The 12,569-nt window shown below is 57.1% G+C and overlaps 4 protein-coding genes across 4 annotated transcripts; 3 read left to right on the top strand and 1 right to left on the bottom strand.

Moving 5' to 3' along the window:
• Positions 1 to 1,064: 1,064 nt before the first annotated feature.
• IUM83_19099 (Crinkler (CRN)) lies at positions 1,065 to 1,854 on the top strand (the record flags this gene model as incomplete). The annotated part of the gene is made up of 4 exons (XM_067944128.1): positions 1,065 to 1,161; positions 1,227 to 1,324; positions 1,568 to 1,622; positions 1,712 to 1,854. The coding sequence occupies 4 exons, from the start codon at positions 1,065 to 1,067 to the stop codon at positions 1,852 to 1,854; spliced, it is 393 nt and encodes a 130-aa protein (XP_067784765.1).
• A 353-nt stretch (positions 1,855 to 2,207) lies between these two features.
• On the bottom strand, positions 2,208 to 6,918 carry IUM83_19098 (TKL protein kinase; the record flags this gene model as incomplete). Its single annotated transcript, XM_067944127.1, has 3 exons — positions 2,208 to 3,282; positions 3,353 to 5,348; positions 5,436 to 6,918. 3 exons carry the CDS (start codon positions 6,916 to 6,918, stop codon positions 2,208 to 2,210), a joined length of 4,554 nt encoding a protein of 1,517 aa, XP_067784766.1.
• A 1,111-nt stretch (positions 6,919 to 8,029) lies between these two features.
• IUM83_19097 (uncharacterized protein) lies at positions 8,030 to 9,922 on the top strand (the record flags this gene model as incomplete). The annotated part of the gene is made up of 2 exons (XM_067944126.1): positions 8,030 to 8,595; positions 9,709 to 9,922. 2 exons carry the CDS (start codon positions 8,030 to 8,032, stop codon positions 9,920 to 9,922), a joined length of 780 nt encoding a protein of 259 aa, XP_067784771.1.
• Positions 9,923 to 10,230: 308 nt separating this feature from the next.
• On the top strand, positions 10,231 to 12,135 carry IUM83_19096 (uncharacterized protein; the record flags this gene model as incomplete). The annotated part of the gene is made up of 2 exons (XM_067944125.1): positions 10,231 to 10,978; positions 11,858 to 12,135. 2 exons carry the CDS (start codon positions 10,231 to 10,233, stop codon positions 12,133 to 12,135), a joined length of 1,026 nt encoding a protein of 341 aa, XP_067784772.1.
• Positions 12,136 to 12,569: the final 434 nt, after the last annotated feature.

Below are 12,569 nucleotides of genomic sequence, written 5' to 3'. Positions count from 1 at the left end.
GATTCCGCCCTCGTTGGTGCGTTTATCTTCGTTCGATCTTTCGCTCGCGCTTAACCCCATAGCGACTATCTCCCCGGCGATACTGGAGAGCAACGACGGCTACTTGCACGTCGGCGGCACAGCCATCTCCGAACTCCCGCAGATCGTCCGTCGAGAACGTATCGCCCGACTTCAAAATTCGTGTCGACAACACGAACATCTCGTTCTTCTGGAATTGGACTGACCCCATGGTGGCGAACGCCGACGGGGGGCTTGAAGACGGGGTCTCCACCATTCTAGCTGCCAACACTCCGTATTGCACGGATCTGCAGCGGATCTATGACGGAGAGCAAAACCTTTTCACCGCGCCACCGCATGAAGGCCAGTCGCTGCTGCTTTCCAACGCTTCGGTGGCGAACTGGCCGACGCTGGAAAGAACCGTGTCGTGTGAACCGTGGCCAGTGACGTACTACCCAATTGAGGCCGAAGACGAGCACAGCAAGATCCAATTAGACTAGGACGGTAGTCCCAACCAACGCAGCATCGAAGAGCACTGCGTTGAGCTCCACATGCAATTGGCACAGGACAATCAAGCCAATCGCTCCAGCACCTTCAACTTGAAGCCATAAGACTCCGCAGCATTGGCATCACCGCAGCAAGCATCCGCAAGTTTACCAGGCCGAGGTGTTCTCGACGGCAGGTAGATAGCAGTGACGACCCCACCGCGCGTGCTTACCACTTCAACTTGCCCGTTTATGCGACCAGTCGAAAGTCGCCCCAAGCAGCGTGTTAACCAGGCCAACGTCACCGAGGGCACTCGGTCATGTCTCTAGGTCATTCCTCGCAGTTGCCTCGTGGGTAGGCTGCACGCTATGTGCATTCACTTATCCCCCGTGTCGCCATCGCGTTTAGCATTCAAAAAACAAAAACAAGAAAAACAAGAATATCCGTAACCAGATGGACCAAGTTGAAGGTCATGTCGTTGCGTATCTCTCCAGGGCCAGAACGTTGAGCGATTCTAGCAGACTCACTCACTTCTACATTTGCCAAGCAACAACAAAACAGCAAACCAAGCAAGCTCGAAGATGGCCCTCCTCCGCATTTCCAGTAGCATCCTCAAGGCCACCGTGGACACCCCCACGGCACTCAACATGCTCACCAAGTCGCTCTCGGCCAACCTCGGTGCGTAATCTGCCACCAAACTAATGAACGATCTCAACTAATAACACATTTCTTCTTCCTTCCAGCTGCCAGCATCCACCCGCACCAGCAACACCGGTCCAAGGAGCAGCTCAAGGACCGCCGTGTGCCGGAACCGACACGTAGTGTCCCCACCAAGAGCACCGTGCGTCCCTAAACCAATCGGTTAAACCTGTCTAGGGACAAGACAACCATCTCTCCCGTGTATTCCAAAGCGCAGCACCATGGCTGCCTCTCAGTTCAATAGCCAACAGAAAGTAATGTACGCAATACAACACAGTACCCTTCAATGTCTACGTGACGTTGTCCATTTCTATCGACCTTCGAATCTCGATCTCTCGCCTCACTTTCGTTCTCGCATAGATGTCACGAAGAATTGTTGCTATAGTTGCTGTGCTCGCTGGTTGGAGAACGGGGCGTGCTCTCTGTGAACATCGAGGCGAGTAAGTCGGTAGGCCATCTCATGGAGGAGATAGCAGCAAAGTTGCAGTATAATGGGCGAGTCGACCAGCTGATGCTCTTCCTGGCACAGGTAAAGCGGCTGATGAAATGGATGCGTCGCCGTGGCTCAACAACTCCAAGTATTTCAAGGTGTTTCGACCTGGAGAGGGCAAAATTCACGTGCTGGTGGTGCTTCCGAAGAATTTGGCCGCAGACCCCGAGTTGCTTCATTAAATTCCAAGAGTTACCGTTGCGATGGTAGATCTTTCCTCGACTTCGGTGCGAAGCTGCGATCAAGACCAAACATCAGACTGGGTCTGATTAGGGCGTATCAGTGCGAGATGGGACTGTATAAGGGAGGCAAAGAGAAGTGAATGCTGCGGTGTACGGCGATTCCGTCGGTTGTGGTCCTCGCCTTCGTCACAAAAACGAATTCCTCTGTAAACATCTCATACCCTTCACCGATATCGACGACGTGAAAAATGGATTACTGTTATTCAAGCCACACACCATGGCTTCCTCGGTTTATTAGCAAAACAAAATAATGTAGTACGCAATCCAATACATCAAACTACCTTTTTGAGTTACTACAGATCCACCTCGACGGCACGTTTGTACTCGGACGCCCCGGGCAAAAGCCGACATCGCTGCTCAAGTGATTGTAGCCGCGCACGCGCGTCTTCATAGTCTGGGTTGAGAGCAACGAGCTCTCGGATGTCCTTGAGAGCCATGTGAAAGTCGCGCTGCTGCTCGTAGGCGTCTGCTCGGCGCAGTCGAGCAAACACGTTCTTCGGACGACGGTCCAGCACGTACGTGCAATCGTCGATCACAGCTCCGAACTCACCGCGGGTCTGGTGCGCGCGGGATCGGTACAGGTAGCAGTGCATGACCACGTCGTCGTCGTCGGACTTGGACGCGTCGATGGCCTTGGTGTAGAACTTGATCGCATCTTCATACGAGCGGAGCTGGAAGGCCCGGTAGCCCTTCTCCTTGAACCACTCGGGCAGGGGCAGACCCGCTGTCTTCGCCTCCTCCTCTTCGAGTTGGCTTATAAAGCGCGTGATGCCTGCGTGCTGAGGATCCACTTCCTGTCCGCGATAGAGGGTGTTCAGTGCCTGGTCCTGTTGCCCGGCAGCGTGCAGCGCCAACGCGAGTCGGTAGTACCCCTCGACCTGCCGATAGTTGATCCGAATGCATTTGGACGCGTCTTCGATCGCCTTGGCGTGGTCCCCACGCGCGGCGTGGGCGATACTTCGATGCAAGTATACCCAGTCGTTCTTGGGGTCCAGCTCGAGAGCTTCCGTGTAGCACTCGACTGCAAGTGCAAAATCCTTCTTACGAAGCGCATCGTCGCCATCCTTTTTCTTGAGCTTCGCGGATTCAGAGGCCGTCATGCGGCGCAGTACAGTAGCGCCATCGCCGCCCTTCAGTCTTGACTTGTGGAGAGCCTCGACTTCAGCCAACACGTTGCGAATCTTAGCGAACTTGGGATCGACTTCTGTTCCCTTTCGAAGCGACACCATCGCCTCTTTATACTTGCCCATCGCTTTCAGAGCCACACCATGGCGCAAGTATCCCGTCACATCGTACGGGTTGTAGCGCATACACCGGTAGGCATCGTCCACTGCCTTTTTGAACATCGATGCTTCCAGGTACGCCATACTGTTTTCAGTTCAAAACATAATGTGAGCACATCTGAACCAGCAGAAAGGTTTCACAGCTGGAAGCTTACCTTCGATCTCCGTAGTATCCGGCACGTTTGCGATCCAATGCAATCGCCTCGGTAAACTTGTCGATTGCAAGGTGATATTCGCCGGCGTCGAGGCACTTCGTGCCTTCGCTGCGCTTAAACTTAGCCATAGTAGACTTCACCTCTTGCACGAGTCGTCGATCGATGACAATGCTATCTTCCATCACGCCGACACCGCGGCACTTCCACAGCTGTCTCTTAGCCTCGTCATTGCTGGCGATGATCTCAAGGAGGAAAGATGCAGCCAGGTTGACCTGCTTTGGAGCTGACCGATGCTTGATCACTGCAAGTAGAATTTTCACGATTTTGGACTCCACCAAAGCTGTCACGAAGTCGCCACTGAGGCTAGCAATAGACTGCAAAAGCTCCAAAGCGTGCATCGTGCAAGCTTCGGAATAATCTCTCCAAACAAGCTCCATAAAGGTGAGAAGGCCCTCTCGTTCCACGATAATCCATGCGGTCGATAACTCCAAATCCTGCTTCATAGCTTTCAGTGTTTTTACGAAGCGAGATCCATCGGGCTGCTCCGCTCTAAGGCTTTCAAGAAGATCAATAACCGGGTGATGTGGCGATGCGGGGTCGAAATCCTCCTCAAAGCTGCGTGCTGTCTGGAATTCGGCAGGCACGATCATCAAAGCTTCCTCGTCCGTCGAGCTTTTGCCCGTTGTCAGTTCTTCCAACACTTCTTCATCGCTGCTTAGTGCGACGGGACTGCCTTCGCCACTAGCGGCATCTTTGATGCTTCCCATGTCATTGTCCATTTCTTGTTCGGGTTGTTCGTCTGTGGAGCGGTTACTGTTGACCTCGGGAGCAGGTGTTGCCTCAGCACTATCATCCGTGCTGGTTGATCTGTGGTCACTGTGATCACACGCGTTATTTACCGAGCAGCCGCCTTCTTCATGTTCCTCTAGAAGAGCTCCATGCAATGAACGCACTATTTCACGAGAGCGAAGTGCCGTTGCCTTCGCCTCTTGTTCTTGAAGCTCCCAAATGTTGCCAGAACCATCAGCATCGCCCACCTTGTGCGGATTTGAGTAGCGCCGTCTCCGTGCTGACAAAGAATCTTTAACCCAGCGGCTGGTCTGCGCCACTGTCGAGGCATCACTAGGGGCTGACACGTCGGTAACATGCCCATCGTTCTTCTTACTGGTGGTTTCTGTAGACGTTTGGGTGGATGCCTGACTGCCAAGGGGGTTTGCTGCAGGCGACACCGAGGTGCCAGTATCTTGTGTCGGCTTGCATTCTACGCTGAATTGCTGGAGAGGCTTCGGTGATTGGGATTCCTCGCTTCCGGCAGCATTCGAACTATTTGAGCCACTACTGGACAGTCTGGTTAGCTTGGCCAGTGTTTCTTGAGCCATGGCAACCAAGTCCAGCGTGCTGCTATTACGCGAGTTGTTCGCGGATTTGTCACCCATGCCCAACCGCTTCAGCTCTAGAGATGCAATATTCAGCAGGCTCGACACACGCGCCAGCTTCTGTGTAGTTTCTTCCTCCTGCTCAGTCAAATTCGCGGCGCTGCCGTTGCGCGACCGGGTGGACGTCTCCATAAGCTTTTGAGATACTTCTTCCAGTGACACCGTGACATGTTCTACCTTCGCGACGGCGTCACTTTCCGATACCTTTCCGTCGGACGCCATGCTACTCCCACGTGAACGGCTACCGCCTGACCCGATTTGCTTCAGTTCTAGAGAAACTTGGTTCAGCGAGCTCGTAACACGCTCCACTTTTGCAGCCGCATCGATCTCCATGGATTCTAGATCCTTGGTACTATTGTTGCGTGAGCGATTAGTTAAGCGGTAGCCGTATCCAAGTCGCTTAAGCTCCTGTGATGCCTCGCTCAGCGTAATTCTCTGCTCCGGATCGGCGACACACATTTTTTCAATCAGAGCCCACGCCTGAGCCGACATGCTCTTCGGTCGAGGAGGCAGCAAGCTCAGATTCCCTTTCAGCGCGCGAATCTTGACGACATCAAGCCCTGCCCAAGGTACCGTGCGCGTGAGCGCCTCCAGAATGCACATCCCGAATGCATACACATCGGTTGCAAATGACGTCGCCGACGCACTCGCACCGCTTGCAACCAGCACGGACGCGTTCTCGGAGCGAAGCGACTCGCGATACGCCACGTGCTCTCTTAAACACTCCGGAGCTTGCCATCGGATGAGCTCCTCGGCGTCCGCATCAAACACGTCGAGCTGGAAGTATTCCGTGAGGCCCGAGTCTCGCGCGTCGCACGCCAACGTGTACAGCCCAAAATCCGCGATCACCGCTCGCCCCTTCTTATCGACCAAAATGTTGTTGCAGCGCAGGCCGCCGTGCACGATGCCATGCTGCTCGTGCAGATGCAGCAGTCCCCGACTGGCGCCGTACAGCAGTTGCCAGGTTAACGTCTCCATTTTGCCCACACTCTCGGGTCCCGCACACTGCTTCGCTCTCGTCTCCAGAGCCGCGAGGTAGGAAGTAAGTCCACCATAAGTGGTGAAGTCTCGTATCAAATAGGGCGGCGTCGCGGCGTGCGAAGCGCCTCGCACCGTCACGACGTTGGGGTGTCTTACTCGCGTCCACTTGGCCACTCCACTGCGAGCGAAGAGCTGCTCCACGATCTGGTACTGCACGTCTGGCAGCGCCCAGAGGCACTTGACTGCCACGGTGGACGTGGCGCTGCTGGCCAGCGTTCCCTCACTGGTGTAGCTGTACCTGTAAGCCTCTCCACGCTGCAGCGTGGAGCCGAACGAGCCCCGCGAGTGGCCGATGGCGTGCTCCGTGAGGGAGAAGTCGACGTCGCAGGCCGGCAGGAACCAGCGCGGCACGCGGCGCAGGTGCAGGTCGCAGAGGTTGGAGATGCGTCGGTGCGTCATCTTGAGCGTCTCGAGCAGCTGCGGCGAGTGCTCGGGGGCCGCGAACTCGGCCACGAGCTCCAGCAGCACGAGCGCCTGGCGCCGCTCGCTCGGGAACTCGGTGGCCACGAACGTGGGCGTGGACAGCAGCGCCATGAGCGTCTCGTGCAGCGCCTTCTCGTCCTGCTGGCGGTTGGCCGCGAACTGCGTCTTCCAGTCCAGCAGGGCGCTCGAGGCGCTGGCCAGCGCGTTGCCCACGAGCAGCTCGTTGAGCTCGTGGTGCACGCGCGCGAGCTCCGAGAGCAGCCGCCGACTGGCCGCCGCCTTGGCCACGAGGTCGCGCAGCCGCAGGTGCTGCTTGAGCGCGGCCTTGAGCTGCAGCAAAACCTGCACGTAGTCGCCCAGGCGGAAGCCCACGGCCAGCGACCCGTGCTTGGCCGCGCTGGCGATGCGCAGGAAGGCCTGGTGCAGCCGCGCGTGCGCCTGCAGACACGCGCGCGGCCGGTCGCGCACCTGCTGGCAGAGCGAGAAGACGCTGTGCAGGCCGGCCACCACGTGGTGCGCCGACGGCAGCGCACGCAGCGCCGCCTGGTCCATCGAGTTGAGCGAATAAGGCGAAGTAGGCGCCTCGGGCGCGCAGCCCGAGGAGGCGGAAACGGCGCGGCCTCGGCCCTCGAGCAGCAGCAGCGCCGCCATGGCCTCGTCGTCCATCGTTGGCGGGGGTTTCCTGCTGCGTTACGCAGCCGGCTTTGACTAGCAACGGGCTGCTGGAAGTTCGCCGCCCGTTCGTTCGGTTGGGAAGTGTCTGTCTGTGAGTGTCTGTAGGCCACCTGGCGACATGGAGGCAGAGGCACGGGCGCCCAGATGGCTGCTGCTAGAGTTGAATCCGCGACGGATTAGGACTCGGGCGGAAGTCTCTGCCGCGATACAATATTCGCTGCGGAGGAACATGGCTTCATGGTGGCCGCACGTCACGTCCGAGATGGCTTGCTGTCTTGGATGGATGCACACAAACTGGTGGAGAGGGAGGGAGGGAGGGCGTTTGCGTTTGCGTTTGCGTTAGTAGCCAGTGGCGGTTTCGGACTGAACGGCAGCCATGTTATGCTGCCTGCTTCAGTTTCTGCGCGCGTGAGGATACGTGAACATGTACATATCTGCATGGACGCCAAGTGGTGGGCAGGCGCCGGCGTTAAGGGCAGTGTGGGCCTGCGGTCGGGCGCCGTGGTCGGACAAAGTGCGACGGTGCGGTTCCTCGAACAGCCCCTGCGTTATCGCCAAGAGTATGTCGCTACGACGAAGAGGAAACCATTTCGTTGCACTGTTCGCGGTGAGTGCGCTGAGACCGCTCTCGGCTTCCTGGCTGGACTCTTGGTCGGAAACGCTCTTCCCCGCACACGAAGGTGACGCATTGCCCCGTGAGTAACTGGCGCCGTGACTCAGCTTGCCCCTCCATCGAGTGCCTCTAGAGCAGAACAGGTCGCCATCTGCGGCAGCCAGCGGCGACTCCAATTCGCGTGGACCACAAACTTCAACATGTGGCAGAGTGATGGTCATGTACCCATCCAAAATCCTTTCAAACGCGATGGGCACTATTGACCTGTGGAACTGCAACTGCTGCTGCTTGCGCTGTATCCTCCTCCAAGCCTCCAGCCTGGAGGTGGAGGAGTGAGTACTGTAACCTTACGTCCTGCATTGCAACTCGGCGCCTAGCTGCTTTACATGGTTATTGCCTTCGCCGACTGGAATGTCGTTGGATGAGGCTGGTCCAAGTGCACGCCCACCGTCCACTTCTATGTGTTTCGCATTCTCACACTAGCACAGCATGGAGCTCGAGGAGCTGCCGCTGCTCCGAAGTGCGCGCGTGGTCAGCCGCTATTGCCTCCCCCAGGGAGGCGGGGAGCTGCCCCACGTGACGCGACTCCTCGACGCCTATTTGGACACCATCTCCGCGTATTGGACCCTCGTCACGGCCTACAGACGCACCAAGAGTCTCCTCTGCGTGCGGTTCGTAGCTGCGCGAGAGTCAGCGGAGAGTCAAGACCCGTTCTACAAGCGGTGGCTGCTCAACCGCGCCGCTGAGCTGGCTGCACGTGATGGGGATCTGCCAGTAATTCAGTGGCTGATGGAGAGCTATCTCCCAGTTGAGCCCCTGGACAACGTCACGACTATTGCAGCAGCTAATGGACACCTGGAAATCCTGCAGTGGCTGCATGGCCAGCATCGAGAACGTGTGTGCTTCGGGGGACTAGAGCTGTGTGGGGCGTTGGAGAACCAGCACGAGGATGTGGTCGGTTGGCTTCGAGAGCATGCTCTGCCTAGAGCTGAGTGTCGGGATGAAGTGCTGCGCTCTGCTGCCCACGCTGGGAACCTGGACGTCGTCAAGTGCTTGTGCGAAGAATATGAATTGGATGGGACCGCTGTTCTCGATGTCGCAATTGGAGGCTGTCGGTGGGAGACTGCGCGCTGGCTTATCGAGCGGTTCGACATGTCAGGGACCAGTGTAGACATGTATTTCCCAGCGCGCCACGGCGAGCTGTCGTTTTTGAAGTACCTGGCTTCGCGAGATTTAGGAAGGTCTGACGGTAGGGTCCTCCTATTTGCTGCAACAAACGGACACCTCGATGTCGTCAGGTGGCTGCATCAGGATCGAGGGGAAAGGCTGAACATCGATGCGATTAGAGAAGCGGCACGGGCTGGGCATTTGGAAGTGGTGCAGTGGCTATTTGACACGAGTACCGGCATGTGCGATTCATCTGTGCTGGTAAGCGCTGCGGAGACTGGCCAACTTGCTGTACTTGAGTGGCTTCAACCTCGGTGGTCAGGTACTATTGGTACGGCTGCGATGGATTGGGCTGCTCGTGAAGGCCACCTTGAAGTGGTGAAGTGGCTGCACGCTAACCGTAGGGAAGGGTGCTCTGAAAAAGCAATGGACGGAGCCGCCGCGAATGGGCATTTGCACGTTGTGCAGTGGCTGCACGAACAACGGAGGGAAGGCTGCACGAAATTTGCTATGGATGGCGCTGCTGGTGCGGGTTATCTGGAAGTCGTAAAGTGGTTGCATGAGCATCGCGCTGAAGGGTGCTCCACGAGAGCGATGAATCAAGCGGCTTGCAATGGCCACCTCGACGTCGTGGAGTGGTTGCACCACAACCGCAAGGAAGGATGCACAACTCAAGCGATGGACCTGGCAGCGAGAAATGGCCACCTCTCAGTCGTCAGATGGCTGCACGAAAACCGATCCGAAGGTTGTACGCCGGCGGCAATGGTCAAAGCTGCGAAGTATGGCTATTTGAAGGTTGTGAAGTGGCTCCGTATTCACTGCCACGTGAGCTGTTCAACACACGCAATGGAAAAGGCGGCTGCATCTGGGCACTTGGACGTATTGAAGTGGATGGCCGAAAACTGTAGCGAAGGTTGCTCCGGCGTCGCGATGACCGACGCTGTCATGCAGGGGCACTTTGACGTGGCGTTTTTCCTGCACTTGCACGGCGAGGCATTCAGTCCGCCAGTTAACTCGATCCTGCACCCTCCGCTGGAGCTGCAGCAGTGGCTGCAAGCGAATTACTCGGATGAGCTCATCGGCTGCCATCTCGCAGTGCGGAAGCTGGATTGGCACTGGAGAGATGTCCCTGGACGCGATGAGCGGCAGTCATCGGAGGAAGGTGTTGAGCAGCAGTCATCAGAGGAGGAAGACAACTACAATTTCATGTGGTGAGGATAAGTCGAACTCGCTGCAAGATATCCCGTAGCAGACGCCCGCCACCTTCCATGTTCGTGTCTATAGCAGGAGAAGCCCGCATACAATCAGCTAGTGATCATTCCGCCGGCATCTTGAAGTGCCAGCAGCTCACATTTTGGACGAATCGCAACGGCTTCAGATACCAATTTCATCCAATCGTTTTTTGCTCATGATGACTGAGCCGAAGTTGAAGCTGACCAATACGTGCGGCTGTGCAGCCAGCCGAGCCGAGTCCCAAGTGAATGCCGATCACATTCGCACATCCTCATCCAAGTCGACGCAAGATGCGGTCCCAGCGCCAATACCCGATGCTCACTAGCGCCCGCGTCGTGACCAACTGCTGTCTGCCTCATGGAGAGCTGCCGCACGTGATGAGTCTAGTGAATGAGTTTCTCGACGACTTCTCGACGGACTGCACCATCACCGACGCCTACAAGAGGACCAACAGCGTCAGGTTCATGCAGTATGTCGCTGTTCGTGAAGATCCCGACGAGATGAACCCGTTCTATCGCCGCTGGCTGTTCAACAAGACCACGGAGATGGCGGCGGCTCGAGGCGACCTGGAAGCGCTGCAGTGGCTCGTGGAGAGCTACCTGCCCGACGAGTTCCTGACCAAGGCGGTGGCTGCGGCTGCTGCCAATGGACACTTGTCAATACTGCGATGGCTGTTTGAAATGCACCGCGACAGAGGGTACTGGGGCAACACGGAGATGTGTGGCGCACTGACAAATAGTCATGCGGAGGTGGTCGAGTGGCTGAAGACGCATGCCATCCCGAGACCGGAGTGCATGGCGGAGGTGATGGATGCGGCGGCCGGCGCTGGGTGCTTGGATATTGTGAGGTGGCTGCACGACGAGCACAAGGTGAGTGTTCGCAGCGCGCTCGCGAACGCCATGAACGGCCGGCAGTGGGAGACGAGTCAGTGGATCCTGGAGCACGGCGAGCTAGTGATGCCGTGGATCAACTGGGACCAGCCGGCGAAGGACGGCGCACTGTCGTTTTTGAAGTTCCTGCATTCTCACTCGATCGGTAGTGCGGGATATTTCACGCTCCAGGCTGCGGCGTGGAACGGTCATTTGGACATTGTGAAGTGGCTGCACGGTGAACTGGGAGCGAATTTGACCGCGGACGCGATGCGGAAGGCTGCTCAGAATGGTCATTTGGATGTGGTGGAATGGTTTCACGAGAACGGATGTGACGGGTGTGACGCTGCGACGATGATCACTGCTGCGGACCATGGTCATTTGGACCTTGTGAAGTGGTTGTACGAGCACGGCGTGGAGGCAAGCGGCGATGCAGCAATGGATTGTGCAGCTCGCAGCGGTCACTTGGATGTTGTCAAGTGGTTGCATGAAAATTGCGAGGCTGGGCGCTCGTGCCAGGCGCTGGACGACGTTGCCACTACCGGGAGGCTTGATGTCGTCCAGTACTTGCACGAAAACGTAGATGTGACCTGCACGACGTCTGCAATGGATGGCGCTGCGCGTGAAGGTCACCTCGATGTAGTGCAGTGGCTCCATGATAGCCGCAGTGAAGGATGCACGACGTCCGCTATGGATTGGGCTGCTCGCAACGGACATCTGGATGTGGTAAAATGGCTCCATGCGAACCGGACCGAGGGCTGTACAACTTGGGCAATGGATTGGGCAGCTCTGGAGGGCCATCTTGACACCGTGAAATGGTTGCATGAGAACCGAAGCGAGGGTTGCATCGACAAAGCGATGGACAACGCGGCCAAGAACGGCCATCTCGACGTCGTTAAGTGGCTCCATGCCAACCGGTCCGAAGGCTGTACCGTCGGCGCGATGAACGAGGCTGCGGCCAGTGGTCATCTGCACGTCGTGCGGTGGCTTCAGCAGAACCGGCGTGAAGGGTGCACGGCTATTGCAATGACCCGTGCTCTGATGCGAGCCCACTTTGACGTGGTTTTGTTCCTACACGCCCACCGGCGGGAGGACTTTTCGTTTCTGGGCACCACGTTCGTGCGGCACTCGTGCATCGAGCTGGCGCAGTGGCTACTGTGCCACTACGCGGACAAGCTGGACGGCTGCGAGTTCGAGGTGCCGACTTCGGACTGGCGATTCAACGAGTGGTGCGCCAAGGTGAAGCTGCATCGTGCGCGCGAGTACGATGCGTCCACGTGGTGGGTATGCGAGTCGGCCGCGCTGCAGCTCAACCAGCAGGTGTGATCCCGAACCAAAGCTGTACGGACTCACGGAGTCACGACAGGATAGCCGCGGCGATATGCGCCGCTGTATTTTGCTGTAATTTGATATTAAACCTGTGCGTGCTGCGTGCGAAGGGGGAGCACCTTCTGACTTTTGCCAACAAAACATGCCGCCTCGAGCCTTGGTGGCGTTCAAGTAATACATGTACACTTCTCTTCCTCTGGTGCCTATCACCGAAGTTGTGTTCGGTACACTGTATCACAGTACCATCAAACAATTTTTCGAAGCCGGTGTATTTTTTTCGAGCGCGCCCTTCTATTTCGAACGCTGGAAAGCCGTGCTGGTCAAAAGTCCCAGCTGCTTCGACCGTCCGATAGTACTAACACCTGTATCAGCGCAGCGTGCCATCACTTTTGTGAACATGTCACGAGCATAGACCCCACCGGGCCACGAGA

Source organism: Phytophthora cinnamomi (assembly GCF_018691715.1).
Source record: "Phytophthora cinnamomi strain GKB4 chromosome Unknown Contig85, whole genome shotgun sequence".
NCBI classification, from domain to species: Eukaryota; Oomycota; class Peronosporomycetes; order Peronosporales; family Peronosporaceae; genus Phytophthora; species Phytophthora cinnamomi.
Note: the sequence above shows the minus strand (reverse complement) of the source record. Positions and strands in the feature narration are given on the sequence as shown.